This window comes from Typopeltis vanoorti, chromosome 8, assembly GCF_054136105.1.
Source record: "Typopeltis vanoorti isolate ZY-2024b chromosome 8, IOZ_Tvanoo_1.0, whole genome shotgun sequence".
In the NCBI taxonomy this organism is placed as follows: Eukaryota; Metazoa; Arthropoda; class Arachnida; order Uropygi; family Thelyphonidae; genus Typopeltis; species Typopeltis vanoorti.
This window is the reverse complement of record NC_143556.1, coordinates 25,407,406-25,427,240: the sequence shown is the minus strand read 5'-3', so window position 1 is coordinate 25,427,240 and position 19,835 is coordinate 25,407,406. Positions and strand designations below refer to the sequence as shown.

The following is a 19,835-nucleotide window of genomic DNA, read 5'->3' as shown; positions in this document are numbered from 1 at the left end:
TTGGATATGCTTCCCTCTTTTCCATCAGTGCTTCTTGAACTTCCTGTGTCCATCATGGTGTTCTGATTTTTCTATCCTTGCAGACAATCTCACTACATGCCTCTCTGGCTGAATCAATCAATGTTTTCTTCAGGATTTGCCACTGAATTTCCAAGGTTTTGTTCCTGTTCATAAACTCTTTCATTTTTTCTTTTATACGAAATTCAATTTTATCCTGCTTAAGACTAAATTGTGATCATTTCCAATTTCAAATCCTCTGTACACTGTAATGTCCTGGACCAGTGAGAAAACATCACTATCAACAATAACATAGTCAATGAGACTTTTTTTTTTTTTATATTAAACAAATCTTTTTCCTATTAAACAAAAATTTATTTATCAATTTATTTAATAGGAAACATCCACAAAACACTTGCACATAAAGTCAGAGGTGTTTGTACCATCACAACAGTTTTTTAGCCAATGGCTACAACCCCAACAAAATTAGTGCATACTTCCTCCATCATCCTCCAACAAGATCACAAAAAAACTCTTCCCATCCCCTATAGCCAGAGTAAATCTGAAAGGGCAGCTAAAGTTCTTCATAAATATAATCTTTCTGCCACCTTCAATACCATTGTAAACTGTGTGTGGGGTGGGGGTGGGGGGGTTGTGCCATTTGTATATCTTGCACTTTTACTTTACTTTTATCTATTCTTCTTTATTTTGCTGTCTCCATTAATTATTGTTATCCTTCTCTAATTTATCTTTGCTTTCTCTTTATATTTTATTTACTTTACTTGCTTTTCTTACTCTATATACCTTTATTCTATTTCTTACACATTATACTTTTACTTAAGAGACCACAGGTTATCTAATACCTTGAGAATCTTGGAAAATTTATTTAATGTTACAACTGAGCCACCAAGATTCTCTTTTATGGGTATTAAATATAATTAAGATCACCTGCAGTATCTCTCTAAATCTATCTCAGGCCTTATTGTCAGTCGTGGCCACTTATTTAACTTTGCACACAGGTTCACATTTTATTTAGGAGCAGTGCATTGGATTAAGGATCAGTGAATACACATTTTTTTTTGTATCATAACAAACATATTTATTAAACTAGGACACATTAATACAGTTTCTTAAATGAATTGGCTTTTCAGAAAATTAAAAGTTAAGAATTATAATCTCATGCAATATACACACATTAAAATACACAGCAATACTATCACATTCCAATCTATAAATCCATTCATTCTGCTGCTATGAATTATAATCTCATTTTTATATACACACATTAAAAAGCACAGCAATGCTATCATATACCAATCTATAACTTTGTTCATTCTGCTGCTAAGAATTATAATCTCATACATTGTGCATACATAATAAAAATGCAGCAATACTATCATATTCCAATTTATAATTTCATTCACTCTGCTGCTATGAATTATAATCTTATACACTGCACATACATAAGAAACATGCAGCAATACTATCATATGAGAATCTATGTTCGCATCCTAGAACTAATCTGTTCAAGCCAATATGCACATATTTCACTCAACAAGTTTCTCATATCTAATTGATATCAACCACTCTTTAGCCTCTTAGTCTGGGACAAATTATCACAATTTAACTTTTGTATATATGCCCTGCCAAATATATATACTTCAAACAACAAGTATACTATATCTAAGTCACTACCAATATTTCTATAACTTCATAGTCCAGAACATACAAACATTATTTAACTTTATAAACGTCCAGCCGAATATACATATACTTCAAGGTTGTAGTCACAGTTCTTCTCATGACACAATTATCTGAACTGGCTCTTTCACCTCTTATCTGGTTCTACTGGCTTCTTTTCCGGCCTGGGCCTCATCATTCGTGAGGGTTTCCTGTTCTTAGACTCTGTCACGTCGTAGAAGATTTTTGGGGGATTGGATCATGTCTTATAGATACTGCTTTTCCGTCCTGGGCTTTTAACTTTCATGCAGGCATCTTTCCTTTAGCGCCGTTGCATCTCAAAAAATTCCCAGAGCTTGACAATAATTTTAAGGTTCGACTTCTCCTTCAACATTTCCCTTCTTCTCTCTGGACGTTCAACGGATCTGCGGTGCTGGATTCAGAGATACTATGAGAGGAGACTGCTTTTCCTTCTGTGTTTCTGCATACTTGCTTCTTTTCCCGTTTCTACCAATGTGTACCAGTATACAGCCGTCGCACTGCTGCATACTGCCTCCACCTGCTACATTTTTGATCCTGCGTCTGGATACCTGGATAAAGAGCCCCTTCGGATACTTCTGGGTCCTTTCTTATACTCCTTCTTACGGTCCCTGGAATAAGGGTTGAGAATCCATGAGCATTCCTGCACAAAAAAGGGGGATGTGACTTTTGAGTTGTTGTTTACTTTTGTTTCCCCCAGAACACACAAAAACAATCTTATTCACTATGTGTGGGAGATCCTTTAGTTGTTCGCCACCTGTTGTTGCAGTGTCCTTGGGACATGCATTAGGCTAAGCTTTGAATAATTGATGGCACTTTACAATTTCCAAATAAGGCTTCTAAGCTTTTTCTTTCAAATTGGAACCATTAAATTGACAGGCCGCTTTCTAAGGCATTTGCCTTGAAATATACCGCCTTAACATTCCTACCATTTCAATACATACTTGTATGATTTTTCAAATCACAAAAAAATTATACTACAGTTAATATAAACCTTATATACAAAATTCAAAATTAATTACAAAATTCCACAATCAGCATTAAAATTACAATGTTCTCCTATATACAATGTTTGTGACCTCTGTAAAAGTCAGTGCAAAGTTAAGAAAAAAAAATCTTACTGAATTGAATTTTACACCATACGCTAGTAAGCAAAATTCACCCACTCTCCAAAGAATCAGCTTCATCCTCTTGCACATCCTAGAGGGTATAAAATTCCTTGTGCTTGCAGCTTAGTCTACTTTGGACAGACCAATGAATTGGTAACACCCATCGCAAAGAACATGACAAGTAAGGACTGTACAATGCTCTGTGTTAAATGGAAGAAGACAAATATGCTGCACAGAAGTTGCTATATATCCGAGACACTATTTTTGAAATCAGCATCAGCCATGAAATACTCCCCTAACCTCAATAAGTATTGGCTGCATCAATTTACCAATGATTTGGGAGACAAAAGTCATTCTAAAACTACATTCTAAAGCCAGATAAAAACTCTGAAGATGCTGATTAGAAATTCAGTGATATATTAGTAAGCTCAATAAATTATTTATTTATTTTTCTGGCATTGTTTGTATTGTGAAACAGTGTTATGAACAATCAACACCATCTAAGCCTATCACAATATATTTTGCATAGAGATGGCACATGTAAAGCTTATCAATTTAGTGGAAACTAAAATTGGAATGACAATTCAAACAGTATGCCTTCTTTAAAATGTGACAGGACATTAATACCATTTCCAACTGAGCCTGTGTGTTAAGCCTCAACACACATTTCCAACTGCTTAAAATTCAAACAAAAGTTTCATTCTAATTATAACTGGGAGGCACTGTTATTAATAAATATTGTTAGACTCCTGAAACAGAAGTTGTAGGTAAAAGGTAGCCAAGATCACTTGAAATATATAAAAATTATATTCCATAAATTAAACCTCATAGATCCAGATTAGCTCAAAATGGGATTGAAATTAGTCATGGGATCCATCTGAACAATATGAAATTATATGAAAGTATTTATAAATATCAATATTTATTCAAAGACGTGCCAAGGCCCTCACAAGTGAAAGTTCAATCATTCTCCAAAATTTGGGAAATTGTGATCTGTAACTGTATTAAATAATACTTTTATAGTTCTGAAGTGTTATAGTTTTAACACTCAGGACTGCATATAAATGAGATTTCCATTGTTCTTCTTCACATTGGAGTTGTTTTACGAGATGTAAAACAAAATATCTGTAATTAATTTTTTTAAATTACTGTAATTTACATGTTTCAGAATAGTGGCTAGGCAAATTTCATTGCCTAGCCACTATTCTGCTTATTAAAGACCTGAACTAGCCTTGAGAAATTCTGCTTAGAGACCATGGTTAGTCTTTAAGCAGGGTTTTCAGCTAACCCTCAGCTCACCCACAGTACTAAAATACAATGGATTTATCATTTTTAGATGGGATTCACATTAAAAATATATATCTATAAATACGATAAAAAATGACCTTACCTTGGGCAATATCAATAATCAGACCTGGATTCTTGTATGAATGAAAATATATCATATCACCAAGAGAACCATCAGTAAGGGCAGGACTAAATATAGGTATCTCATTCTAAAATAAATAAATTACTTATTTTAGTTAATATATGCAAAGATATTCAAATAATTCTGCAATTTATTCAACATGATTAAAATAGTATTTTTAATTACATTATAGTCTACATTTAGCATTCTTTTACATTCGTTTTGCTGAAATTATTCAATTTTATTTGCATTACTCAAGTCCTTTATCACTGCCATTGATACTACTCCAAAATGGAATCTAACACACACACACACACACACACACACACACACACACACACACACACACACACACACACACACACACACACACAAATTGGTTTCGAGAATATTTCATGATCTCCATAAGGCATCCAAGTACATACAACATTTCAATAACAAGGATCTGCTAACAGTTTATATATTTGTATCTAAAACTTATATTAAACTAGGCAACAAAGTAAGAATAGAAGGTAGACTCAAGAAATAGAAAATAAAAATATGATAAAACTAAGCTATTTTCAAAAGTAACAAAACACATAGGAAGACTGAGGTAAGAACATACAAGGTTGATGAGGGAGCAAAATGTTCTACAGGTTATTTTAAAAAAAGGCTAAAAAAGGGAAGAACTATAAAAGGAATCAGATGATAAAAACAACATAAAACCAAGATGTCTACCTGGAGTATTAACTTTGAATTGCTATTTGCCTCCGTTAATGCAACTGGAAGAACGAAGGTATGTTGTGCTCGTTGATTGGAAAAGGCCTAAGTTCGATTTTTGTTGTGACAAGAGGAATCTTTATATGGACTTTTTTTTCCCAATAGAAGGTGAGTTAGCTGATGTCATACAGCAGTAGCAGGGTTTCTCTCCTGGAAACTTGGATTACTTATGGTTCTATTTATAGTCAACTCTTAGGCAGAAAGGTTAAGTGGGTAGAATATGTGCCTTCTATATGCTTGGGATTTTTAGGCCATCATTATTGTTAAGATTAGGGTGGTTGATAAGAATCTCACAGGCTTCCTTAAATTTACTTTCATACCATGTTTTGGTGTGATGTAAATGACTGGTGCTTTTCCAATCAATTCTATGTAAAGTGCAGTGCCGTCGGTTGCACATTTCGGTTGGGTGTGCTGTCATATGGATTATTTGAATAAACTCAACATCGGCTACAAATTTCACGTCAATTTTACCGTATGCATTGGCATGCGTGAGCAGAAAATTCTGCGTGGGGGGGGGGGGACAAAGCTTGGAGACAAATATTTACATCAATAAATTTTTATAATTATTGATTTAATTATATAATTACATCAATAAACGTCTTTTAGCATTTTGTAATGTAATTATTTATCGATATAAACTATAAATACAGTACATTATTTTCATTTTAAATTTAAAAAAATCAACTAATCAACAAATCAATCCCAAAATCCTAAATTAAATTATTTCAGTTTAAAAGCAAAAAAAATCATAAAACTAACAAGTAAAATAATATTAAATTACATACACTTACCTTCTAAAAATGTATTTTTCTGTTTAAATTTGTTTCACTATAAAATTGCATTTCACTCAGTTACTCACTAGACACAGAGAGAGAACGAACTGGTGTCGCTGTTCACAAATCAGAAAAAGATGAACCAAAAACAGGAACACATGTTTTACTGCTGCTATAAAATCAAGTGTTCTATGGCTACCCCTTCTGGGCAGAAAGAGGTCAACTCATAATAAAATTTTAAGACAGACAAAACTTTCCATGGTCGAGGGTTTAAGGTTACATATCTCAATCACTTTTACGATTATGATTTGTGGAATTTTTTACATGATCCCTGGGGGGGGGGTTCCTGTCCCCCCCTTTGTAGAAGCCCATGACCGTGTGATTGCATTTTTGTCGATGTATGAAAGTTTTCAGAGTGCATGGTGCATCACCACTCATCTTAATTGGTCCAATGCAATTAACTGCAGGATAACTTTCAATACTTCTATTTAATAATATTTAACAATTATTACAAAACAACAATGAAGGAGAATGCTATAGTTGGTATATTTGAAATACTCAAAGATGAAAATATGTGAACCATCATTTATAAGACATGTTAGAATAGGAAATTAAAAGAAAGAATTAGTGTGAGTAGAAATACATTCATTAATTGTAAACGAATTATTAATAATTAACATTTGTGATGATGTACCATCATTTTGTATTTTGGTAAAAAACACTCAATAGGCATACAGTCAGGAATACATATTCTTACTTGAAGTACAAAAAGCCATCAAAGGCTTGAAATATGGAAAGGTAGCAGAAGTAGATGATATTCGACCAGAAATGCTGAAGTATGCTGGTATAAAAGTCTTACAGTGGGCCTGGAAAGAGGGACAAATTCCTGATGACTGGAGTAGAGGACTCATAGTACCCATATATAAAAAGAGAAATAAAACTGAATGTTAGAATTACAGAGATATTTCACTACTGAGTGTTCCTGGCAAAATTTATGCAAGTTTACTTGAGAAACAGTTGAGAAGAATTGTGGAAGAGAAGCTTGGTGAAGAACAAGTTGGATTCAGGCCAAATAGAGGCTGTCGGTATCAGATCTTCACTTTACGACAAATAGTTGAAAAATCATGGAAATATAACAAAAGATCTGTATTTAAGTTTTGACGATCTGGAAAAGGCATATGAGAAGGTGCCAAGAGAGAAGCTATTCAATACGCTACAGTTATATGGTGTCAATGGAGCATTATATCAAGCAATACTTAGTCTTTATTTGAGTCGTAAGTCAGCAGTTAGAATTGAAGGAAGTACAGGAAGATGGTTTAATGTTAAATCTGGTGTGAGACAAGGATGTACATTATCCCCTCTGTTATTTATTATCTATATGGATCACATTATGAAGGAAAGTGGTATTAAACATGATATCAGAATTGGAGATGTTAATGTCAGCTCCATGCTTTATGCGGATGATGTTATACTTCTAAATAAAACCGCTTCAAGTTTGCAAGATTTTTTTTTTTCCCTGACTAAATTGAATAACTGTTGTAATAGATATGGTATGAAGGTCAGCAATATAAATACAAAGACAATGAAAATAGGTAGAATTGCTGATAATGTCAACTGCGTTGTGAACGGAAAACCTGTGGAACAAGTAAAACATTTCACCTACTTAGGTACAATTTTTAGTGAAGACGGTAAATTAAATATGGAAATAGACAACAGAATCAACAAATCTGGTATGGTAGGAAGTCAATTGAATAAATTCATATGGAATAAGAGAGAAATTAGTCGGAACACTAAATTAGCTGTATACAAGACAGTGTTTAAACAATTTTAACTTATGGATCTGAGAGCTGGGTCAGAAGTAAAACACTTGACCAAAGACTAGAGACTGCAGATATGAGAATCCTGAGAAAGATTAGAGGCTTGAACAGATGGCATCAGTGGCAATATCATATTAAAAACAAGGATATTAGGAAAGAACTTGACATTGTCAGCATCCAGGAATGCGTTAGCAGAGCTAATCTCAGGTGGTATGATCACTTAAACAGAATGGGCGAGGAAAGAATAGCAAAACAAGTGTTCTCTGCCAAGTTGGCAGGAAAATGTCCCAGAGGAAAACCAAGATATAGGTGGATTGATGCGGTACAAAGTGCCTTAGACGATAGAAATATAAGATCTGGTAATGTCTTGATAAGTAACAGACTGATTTGAAGAAAAATTGTAGATAGGAAGTTGGTAATGATGTAAATTTTTCATGTAGTACTATCATATTCTGTATACCCCTTGAGGGTACATGTCAGGAATTTGATGATGATGATGATATAGAGAGGATTAAATGTTCCACCATAAACAGTAAGCAAGTTTCCAAGAAGCTAAGTTATTTTGCTGTGACAAGCCACTGAGTGAAAGGGAGACAAAATGAGATGAGATGGAATGAGCATCATGGTTCACTGAACTACAATACTGTACAGTACCAAATACTCTTTCATTCGTTTCTTTGTGACTGTTTTCCTCATTTTTTTTCAGTTTTGAATTAAAACCTTTATGTGACACTCTGGTGATTTTTGAATGATGCATTTTGATCATACATCCTATGATAGATAGATGAAACAGCATGCTCTTACAATAAAATGAGAAGCATAATATTAATAAAATTAAAAGACTTGTTAATTTTCCAAAATATTATGATTTATGTTAGGTTTTCACTATTTAAAATTCATGCAGTTTTTGTTAGTACAAAATGACTTTATTATTAAAATAAATTTAAAATTTATTATCTATATGGATCACATTATGAAGGAAAGTGGTATTAAACATGATATCAGAATTGGAGATGTTAATGTCTAAATGTGGCTTGTACATTATACAGTCAACTTTCACTACAGCATATCATTACAACTTATTTCCTTCAACACAGTGCTTTAGCCATCAGGTTTTGTTAGAAGGTTGGAATTTTTCAGGAGTTTGCAATAGCGAGAGTCAACTGCATTCTGCAAAATGAAAATTTAAGAAAAATTTCTTCTGGTCACTGACAGGATTCAAAAAACACTTTTAAGTGACAAGCACAAACCATAACTAAGCATTAACACTGAAAGAAAAAGCAAACTAATTCAGAAAATTTTGAAATGTTAGTATCAAAAAAACAGGAATCTCTATAAAAATTGTATTTCATATTAATATTTATATAATGTTATATTTATAAAGTTGACCCTTGAACAATGGGGCAGTTAGGGTGCTGACCCGCCCCCATATTATTCGAAAATCCGCATATAACTTTTGACTTCCCAAAAACTTAACTACAGGAAAATCTCACTTAACACGAATTAGATATGTGCGATAATCAGCACAATTGAGTGAAATGATACTGTTTCCTGCTTTAAGTGAATGATTAATCGGGTAACGCAATTTTTTTACGTTAGGCGAAATTTTACTTTACACGAAATTTTGTCCCCAATCTGAAGCACGCAGAAAAGCTGGAAATGGTGCAAGTAATACAATGATTGTATGAGACCTGGGATAAAGCGAGTCTACAGTTTGGACTATATTAAATATGAGCAAAGAATAGAAAGAACAAAGAAAAGTTGCTACTGCTTCTTTAAACATGCAGATCATCTGAAATAGAAGCCATTTAATAATCGCAATGGAGCATCTTCTGTATCGATACCACGTTTATGTTGTCTGTTTACAAATGAATCCTGTGTCTGTCAGTACCTACATCAATACTGTCTTACATGATACAAAACACTGTAGATGTTATACGTATTACTAACACTAGACATCAAAAATGAAAAGATAACATGAAAAAGAAATTTACATTTATTTACTGGTCAGTTCATGCACTGATAATGAAGCAGCAGCAGTATGATTAATTTATGGTAGCCTAGTGCAATCGAGTCTGTGCGGTTAGCTTAGTGACTTTGCGCTTCGCAACCATATGACTGGGGAAGGAGTGTCCTAATACGATATAGTACGGCAAGGAAGGCAATGGGAAACCACCTTGCTCATAATCATTACCCTAAATGATGGCATATATAGCTATATAGCTACCCCCAGACAGCCGTAAGGCTAAATACTATCAATCAGTGCAATCGATACGATTGCTTCACGGTAGCCTAACCTATACAGTATGAATGAATTGTTATAAAATTTTTATTTTATTCTAATTAAATAAATTTAATAATTAATTAATAATAGTTAATTTTATACAGTGATTATTTAATACTACATCTTTATGTTTGTTTACATTTCTCTCGAGTGCAAATTGGCCATGTACAGTCTATAAGTGTTTGTGTGTGTAAGTTTTGATAAATTTTAGCTTTTTTATAATCTGATTTGATTTATACTTTATGGTAGTGAATGATAAAATAGACTAGTGTCTACATATATTTTATGCATTCATGACATACTTAACTTTTTCTTAATTTTTTCGATATTTCTAGGCTATGCAGTTCATCTGAAAGTTTTTTAAATTGTTGCAAATCTCCAAAAAAATTTCCAATTATTTATAAAAAAACTGCATATAAGTGGAACCATGCAGTTGAAACTGGTGTTCTTCAAGGATCACTGTACATTCTAAACAATCAAATAACACTCACTTTTGCTGCCCAATAACATATACTCTCAGGATTATTAATCTTCTTTCCCAACAAGGTAATCATTTGGGATGGAGACCAGATGACATTCTTTAATAGAGAGAGAGAAAAAAAATTACATAAGGGAATAACAAAAGTTTCTTACTAGACTATAGCAAAGATATATATCTTTAATCATAATTAAGTATAATCTGAAAATGATACAGATAAGTTGAGGAATCAAATGTTCAAACTACAGTATATACTCCAAAAGCTGTTATACAGTTATCTTACTATTCAGGAAGGCAATCACTTTGTCCAGAGATTTATTATTGATTTTGCACATTTTGTTCATGATGATAGCAATAAGATTAGCGACTGTTTTGTTCTACGTCAATTCTGATGCAGTGTAAAATCTCACATATATGACTTGTTCATTATGTCTGTTTTTACAAGTTTTGTTTGATGAGAATTTATTGTTTATATGAATTAAGTCTCTGTTATATGAAATATTCACCATCATCATGTGTATCAAGGATTTAGGGCTAGCATGGCCTCTTCCAGCCTTAGAAGTCATCGTTGAATTGTTTAAGAGGACGTCCTGGTTTTCTTTTTCCTAATGGCTTGTACTTTAAGGCTTGTTTTGGTAATCTTTCTGTTTTCATTCTTTGAATGTGTTCCATCTATTTATGTTTATATTTTTTAATTTTTTCTATTACTGGTTCTTGGTTTAATTCTTTCATGATTTCTTCGTTTCTTTTGTGATCAAATAGGGTATACTGCAGTTTTTCTCATAAACTTCATTTCTGCTGTTGTTAATCTTTGTTTGTCTTTGTTTTATTGTCCAGATTTCGCTTCCATACATTAAGACTGGTAGGGCTAATGTATTGAATACTTTTAAGTCGGGTTTGTTTTTGAACTAGGTTTCATTTAAATATAGAGTTAATTACACCTGTTATTTTTAAATATTTTGCAATTTTGATGTTTATATCTTTTTCATGTCAGTCCGCACGGTTAGCCTAGTGGCTGTGTGCTTCACAACCATATGCCTGGGGAAGGAGTGTCCTAGGTTCGATTCCCGTCGGAGACGTGAGGAGCTGAAGGATTTTCCTCAGCCATTGCCAAGTTAGTCAGTCTTGGGCGTGGGCAGTACAGTTTTCCCACCAGTTTAGCTGGAGTTTTTCATCCCACAAAGCAGGCAAACCAACCTTGAGAATTCAACACTACGGACATGGGATACACCGGGGCATAGGGTTGACCACCTTATCCTGTGAACGGTTTGAGGTCCGTTGATTAATAAACCCTCGACACCGCAAGGTAAAAGAGGGTAAAAGGAAGATGAGATGAGATAACAATCAGTAAAGTTTACCTTTTTCATATGTGATCATACATCCTAGGTAATTAAATGAATTCACCTGTTCTAAGATCTTGTTATCTATTACTATTTTTGTTCTTGCTGGATCTTGTCCTTTAAAGGCCATAGTTTTTGATTTTTCTGTTGATATTATCATACCATAATCTTTGGATATCTCATTTAGACCTAAAATAGTTATCTCATTTAGATCTAAAAAGAGGAGAGTGTTTAAGTTTACTGTAAGAGAAAGTTTAATTCCTTGATGTAAATTTTTATTCCATTTTATTATTATTTCATTTAAGTAGATATTAAAAAAGTTGCTGAGAGGGGACATCCCTGTCAGACCCCTTGTTTTATCTCTGTCGTATATGATAGCTCGTGATTTAATCTTATTTGTATATGATTATATTCCTATATACTTGTTATAGCTTTTAGGATATTATTTGGTATTTGTCTCTTGGGGGACCCTGCAACCCCTAGAGAGTGCGTCCCCTGGGTGGCGAACGGGGGAGTCCACCATGTGTGTGTGTGTGTGTATGGTGGTGTGGTCCGAATATACTGAATAAGGACTCGTGGACCAATAGGGCCATAAGGGGCAATCATCTTGATTGTAAGGGAGGCTGCACTCCCATGGACCCCTAGCTGGATCTGTCCTCTCCTTCTTCTACTTTGAGGATGATCCACTTACTTTAATAAGGCCTATTTTATGACCCTTATGCTATTATAGAGTACTCGAGGGCCTTGGGGTCTTTTCATTTCTGGCCTTACAACTATGCCCTCTCTATAACCTTACTATAATTCTTCTATAATCTACTCTTTCCCCTTCAATATACCCTATTCCTCCTATGGGTTTAAATTCGGAAGAAGGCTAGTTCAGAAGCCTTAAGGTAGCAGCCCTGCCACTGAACTATTCCATCGTCAGGCTAGTTCCCCTGACATGGAGAACATAATCCTACTTGTAAGCTGACAGAAAAAGATAATTGGATTGAATCTATGGGAAATGACCCTGGAATGGAAAAGGTAAAATAAAAATGGAAACGACAAAATATAATACACATAGCAAACCGGAATGTAAGAGGAATAGCATATAAAGAAATAGAATTAGACAAATTATTAAATGAAAGAAATTTTAAAATAGCAATAATCACTGAAACAAAAAAAAATTAAAAGGAACTATGAGAACCGAAAAATTTAATGTGATATACAGCGGAGTTGACAGAGACCAAAGAGCACAGGCAGGAGTCATGATTTGGATTCATAACTCCCTTTCAAAACAGTTAAAACATTATAAATTATGGAATGAAAGAATAATAGAATCTAGAATAAAAATAGATAGAGGCTATTTAACAATAATTGGTTAATATGCCCCAGAAGAAGGAAGAGAACAAGATAATATTGATTTTTATAATCAGCTATAAAACATATATAATAAAATAAATAAAAATGATTATGTAATTTTAGCAGGAGACTTAAATGCAAGAATTAGAAACACGAACATTAATAATAATATAGGAATACATGGAGACCATATTACAATTTAATATGCACAGAATTTATAACACATTTTTTGTGCAATGTAATTTATTAGTATGCTGGCAATAAATTTATGTCCACATTTGGCTGTGGTGATGAAATTTTTTTCATATACAAGTAAAAATGTAGTTCATCGTTAGCTTTTGGATATCAGTGTATTTCAATGATACAACATAATCAGATATTATGGCAGCTAGGATATTGCCTGCTTACTTGATTGCCAGATGTTTCATAATGGAACTAAGACAAACTGAGAAAAATAAAGTACTAGAGCAAACTCAACTTCTTTAAAAGACATACAGAAATATTTTGAGAAAATTTGGAGAAAAATATAAAGCTAATACTGGTAAGTACACGACAGCTTTCTGACTGAAACATGGACTAATTACTACTGCCAACTATGTTGTATTTTGGTTTAACCAATAAGAATACAATTTGGTCGGCTAAATCCCAAGTTCTCTGCCAGGTTGGCAGGAAAACGACCCAGAGGAAGACCAAGATATAGGTGGATTGATACGGTACAAAGTGCCTTAGACGATAGAAATATAAGATCTGATAATGTTGGAGTCTTGACAAGTAACAGACTGATTTGGAGGAAAATTGTAGATAGGAAGTTAGTAATGATGTAATTTTTTCATGTAGTACTGTCATATCCTGTACACCCCTTGAGGGTACATGGCAGGAATTTGATGATGATGATGAACTATGTTGTAAAACAAAAATGAGCATAAAAGGAAAGTCTTATTATGCTATTGTTTATTAGCAATTTCATTATGAACCAAGATGTACAAAAAGTTTGAAATAGAATGTGACCATCATCATCTAAGTGTTGAGCATGATAAAAATGAGTATTTCAGAAAAGAAAAACACAAACTAAGGTTCTGAAAATAATTAATTCAAACAAATCTTAAAATATGAACTCCAAACTCAAATATATATATATATATACACAGGGTGTTCGGGATAAATTTGACATATTTATAATTAATTATATTTTTCCGTAAGTTACATGTATTAACACACACTTCTCTTCATTTAAAAGTTTGGACCCTTCTTCATTCATATACAAGATGTCAGAAAGGATGGATAGCTGGAACCCACCTGAATCATGGAAGAGAATAACTTGTATCATGATGATTCGTGCCCGCCATCAAAATAAGGATATTACGACTGCTGCCCAATGCTCCCTGAATACAGTAAAAACAATCAGGCATGAACTAGAGACTTGCAATGGTGACTACGAGGATGTAGCAAGAAGAAAGATCCCTAGCAGACGATCTGATTGCGTTCGTACAGCAGAATTCCTCGCAAATCTGCAGGAACAGGTGTTGAAGAACCCTGGCATTGGAATTCGGGCTTTGTTCGTGGAGTTGCTAACTGTAGTCAAGCCCTGGATAACAAGGGTAGCCAATGGTAGGCCGTATGTATGGCAGCAGGATTCGGCCCCTTGCCACACCTCTGGGAAAAGTCAAAAATGGTTGTCTGAAAATTTCTACGACTTCACCAGTCCAAATGTTTGGCCTCCAAACTCCCCAGACCTTAACCCCATGGATTATTTTGTATGGGGCGCAGTTGAAAAAGACACCAATCGCACTTCCAGTAATACAAAAGCCCAGTTAATGGATAAAATTAAAACAGTTTTTGCGGCCCTTCCCAGGGAGACTGTAGCATCAGCTTGTTCGAGGTTCCGAAGCAGAATTGAAGCTGTGATCGATGCTAATGGTGGTTATTTTGAGTAAATCTTGTTGATAGTATTGTAATTAACTCTGCCTGTAATGTTTTTTTGTCAATTCATTAAATTTAATAGATACAAAGAAGATTTTCTTTTTCCTTACGAAACTGTCAAATTTATCCCGAACACCCTGTATATTACTGGAGAAAATATGAAAGACTAGTAAGACTGGTAAAACCTGAAAAAAAAAAAAAAAGAATCTTGGCCAGAGATGCATGTAATGAAATTCTTGTAAAAACCATATAAAAATGCTCCTTCCTAGTTAGTAAGTCTGTATGTACTCTTTGAAAATCTAAAGAAAAATATAGGACAGCTTAGTTTTTGTGTGTAAAAGCATGGAAAAAAGTGATGGAAAGATTTTGGTTGAGATTAGGGCCAGAGCAGTTAAGGCTAGAGGCCACTACTGTATTATGTTTGTTAAATGCATGTTTTGAAAGGGGGCGGGGGGATGCAAGCTCTGAATGAACGTGAATAACTCACTATCACTTGAGAAGTCCTTATAAAGATTTCTTGTATATCGGGATAGATTTTGTAAAGAATACAGAAGATAATAATAATTACTATTATTATTATGACCTCTAAGGAGTCAGGGACTCATCAAGGGAAGCTATAAATCACCCAAAAAAAGATGTCATACCTTCTTTTAAAGTCATTCACACTAGAACTTACTAACCCTAAAGGCAAACTATTCCACACACTCACTGTTCTGCAAGAGAAAAACCTAGCTCCTACCTGTTTCTTGGCTGCAAACAAACTGCACTGCCATGGATGACCCCATGTTCTCTCACCACCTTCCAAATAACAAAAAATTTCATCAGATGATGTCTTATAACACCCATTCAGAAGTTTATAGACTTCTATCACATCACCCCTCTTTCTCCTGTTAACTAAAGTCTGTAATCCACATACAATCTGTCCTTGTAATTAAAATCCCATAATCCAGATCTTTATAACTTTCTTTGCACCCTTTTCACAGCTTCTTTATCCACTCAGACCCCATGAGACCAAATCTGCACAATAATCCAGGTGTGGTCTTAATCAAGGCCTTATAAAGAGGCAAAATGATTTTCTTATCCTTATATCAAGGTTTACTTCAACATTGCAATTACCCTCTGAATTGTATTTGCAACTTTTGTTATATGACCTTAACTTCAAATTCCTATCCACCATTACACCAAGATCCCCAGCCTCATTGGTTAGAGATTTCCAGTGGCATATTATAGTAGCATGGTTATGCTACTATAATATGCTGCTGGAAATCTCATCATGCCAAAGGCAATAATTTTACAATTACTAACACTAAACTGACCACCCATATAGTGGCATTTTGACACATGGCTCAGCCTCTGCAAATAAGATTAACAATCTAGCTTCACCTTGTGATTATGCTGATGCATTGATGATGGCCTGTTAACTTCTGGCCGAAATATTTGCAATAATAATCTTTATCAATTTCCTAATATATACTTCCAAAGGGTGTTCAGGCTACTATGACAGCACGACATGACTGAGTTTACATTATTATTAATCTCCTATCCACAATTTTCCTCCAAATTAGTCTATTACTTGTCTTCTTCTTCTCTTCCGTCTAAGACGGGTTGAGTTTTCTCTTGAGCAGGATCTTCCAGTCTTCTATATTCCTTGCTGTTCGAAAAAGTTCCTTATATGTTCTGCATCCCGAGATGTTCTTTATTAATTTCAGCCAGGTAATTCTTGGTCTTCCGGGTCTTCTTTTTTCAGTTGGAAAAGTATTGATTAGGACGTTAGGAAGTCTGTCTGCATCCATGCGTACAGCGTGTCCAAACCATCTCAGTTGTTGTTTTCTAATTTTTTCTATTATTGTCTTTTTTATACAATAGTTCTTGTCTGACTGTGATGTTTGTTTTCTTTTCTATCCAACTTGTTCTATTTATTTTTCTTAAGCATTTCATTTCAAATGCCAGCAGTTTATTCTCCTCTCTTTTTTTTAACTGTCCATGCTTCTGCTCCATAGATGACAGCTGGTATAATTATTGCTTCATATAATTTGATTTTGGCTTGCTTAGATATCTTGTTTGTTTTCCAGATTTTCTGTAATTTTCCTATGGTGGTCCATCCTATCACTATTCTGTGTTTGATTGTTTTGAGTTCAACTATTGTTTCTGTTAGTTTTGATCCAAGGTATATGAAGTTGTCTACTTGTTCTCTGTTTAGGGTGGCTGAGATGGTAGTTCCATTCCTCCCTATTTTCATCACTTTTGTCTTTTGTATATTTATTGTCATGTCATGTGTTTTACAGGTTTCGTTTAGCTTGTAGATCAACTTTTGTAGTTCATTTGGGGTTCTTGCAAGAAGGACGAGATCATCTGCATATTTGATATTATTTATGTTTAACCCATTGACACTGATTCCAGGCTCATTGTCTATTGCCTTCTTTACAACTTCTTCTAGATATATGTTGAATAGGTATGTGGATAATGGGCATCCTTGCATTACTCCTTTTTGGATCTCTATGGGTTCTGTTATGAGTGTGTCCTATTTAATTATTGCATTTGTCTTAGAGTAATATTTTATCAGAAACTCTATTATATATTTGTCTATTGCTTTTTCTAGTAGAATTTTAAGAAGGATTTCTCTGTTGATGTTATCGAAAGCTTGTTTAAAGTCCACAAAACTACAATACAGTTCTTTATGGTCTTCCCAGCTGAGCTCCGCTAGTTGGTGCAACGTGAAAATTTGGTCTATTGTTGAATAGTTTCCTCAGAAACCAGCTTGTTCTATGCATATCATTTCTTCATAGGTGTTTTTTAATCTATTGTGTATAATTCTTATGAATATTTTATAGGTGTGAGGGAGTAAATTGATTGGTCTGTAATTTCTGCAGTCTCTTTTGTCTCCTTTCTTGTATATTGGGATGATCTTTCCAGTTCTCCAGTCATCTGGGATCTCTCCTGTTTGTAGTATTTTATTGAATAGGGTTGTTAAATATTCTATTGATATGCTGCCTCCATATGACCACAGTTCAGTAGGGATAGTATCAATGCCCGGTGCTTTATTATTTTTCATCTGTTTTATTGCGTATCTAACTTCTTCTTGTAAAATTTTTGGGTGGTCATTATTTTCTTCTATTGTTGGCATTGTAGTTTTGTTTTTCCTTGGTGAAAGATAGTCTTAAAATGGTTTGACCAGATTTTTCTTATATATTCAATATTCCCGGTTTCAGTCATCTTGTTGTTTATCGTTGTTACTGCTTTTGCTGAGAATTCCTTTGTAATTTCTCTTACAGTATCATGGAAGACTTTTAGGTTGTTTTGTTGGTATGCTTCTTGGCATTTCTTAGCTTTTTCTTCTAACCATTTTTCTTTGGCTTTTTTTGCATAGGTTATCAACTTTATTTTTTAATGCTCTGCATTTTTCTCTATTCTCTTCATTTTTTTGTTGGTTTACAAGTATCTTGGCCTCTCTTTTCTCTTCTATGGTAGCTATGATTTCTTGGGTTATCCATTGTTTGTTTATTTTGGGTTAGGAACCTAGAGTGACTTTTGCTATTGATAACACTGTTTCTTTTTTTTCTTCCCAGTATTTTCCACTGTTCTGGAAGATGGAGGGTTTTAATTTCGAGCACATCTGTTCTAAAAATCGACTTCTGCTTGAGCTATCTTTTAGTTTTGATAGGTTGATGTTTTCTTCTTTTCTGATATTGCTTTTCCTGTTGAATTTTATCTTCACTTTGGCAGTTAATATTTCGTGTTCAGTGTCAAAATCAAAACTTCTTAATGTTCGTACATTATTTACTGATCTTGTCAGCACTCCACTATTGTCATATCTAACATTTCATTCTTCTAAGACACTTCTGACTGAATCAATCCACCTAAAACTTGGATTTCCTCAAGATCTCTTTCTTGCTATCTTGGCATCAAACAACTGTTTTGCTAACATTTCATCACCCATCCTATTTAAGTGGCCATACCACCTTAGATTAGCTCTGAGGACACATTCCTGAATACTAATAATGTCAAGTTCCTTTCTAACATCTTCATTTTTAATAGGATTCTGCCCTTGATGCCATCAATTCACTCCCAAGATTTTTCTCAGAACCCTCAATATCTGTGATCTGTAGTCTTTGATCAAGTACTTTATTTCTAACCGAACCTAACTCTCAGATCCATTACTTAAAACTGGTTTGAACACAGTCTTGTATACTGCTAGTTTGGGGTATTGGATATTTTCTCTGTTATTCCATATAAATTTATTCAGCTGGCTACCCAACATACCAGCTTGGCTGATTCTGTTATCTATTTTCAGATTTAACCTGCCATCTTCACTAAAAACTATGCCTAAGAAGCTGAAACATTTTACTTGTTCTTCTATAGGATCTCCATTCAGAATGCAGCTGAAGTTTTCTATGTTCCTACCTACGAGGTGGTTTGAAAAGTTCTTGGCATAACAATGAAAAAACGAATTTATAATTTCAAAATTATTTTATTTATCAACATAATCTCCCTTAAGACTAATACATTTATTCCAGCGATGCTCTGGTGCCATTATCCCATCCATGTAGTGGTTCTCAGTAAGATCTGCAAAATACCTCTCTACAGCTGCAATCACCTCTTGATTCGAAGAAAATTGCTGACCAGCAAGATTTTTAGTTTTGGAGAGAGAAGTCAGAGGGAGCCAAATCTGGGGAACAGGGTGGATGTTCCAACAATTCATAGTGCAAATCCATTAATTTTTCCATTGCCAAAACACCTTTGTGGGAAGGTGCATTGTCCTGATGAAAGATGACCTTTTTCTTCTTTTAATTACCAGGTCTTTTCTCACAAATTTTTTCGTCTAGTCTGGTTAAAAGATCAGAATAATATTCCCAGTTATTTTACCCTTTTCAAGATAATTAATAAACAAAA

General features: G+C 34.1%; 1 protein-coding gene across 2 annotated transcripts in view; it reads right to left on the bottom strand.

Moving 5' to 3' along the window:
* Dhps (Deoxyhypusine synthase) overlaps positions 1-19,835 on the bottom strand; it is a 110,353-nt gene that overhangs the window by 26,544 nt on the left and 63,974 nt on the right. For both annotated transcript variants that reach the window (XM_090396563.1, XM_090396564.1), the window contains 2 exons: positions 10,358-10,444; positions 4,216-4,321 (listed from right to left, as the gene is read on the bottom strand). In XM_090396563.1, coding sequence (XP_090252689.1) covers positions 4,216-4,321; positions 10,358-10,444 — 193 coding nt within the window. The remainder of the gene's footprint in view (positions 1-4,215; positions 4,322-10,357; positions 10,445-19,835) is intronic.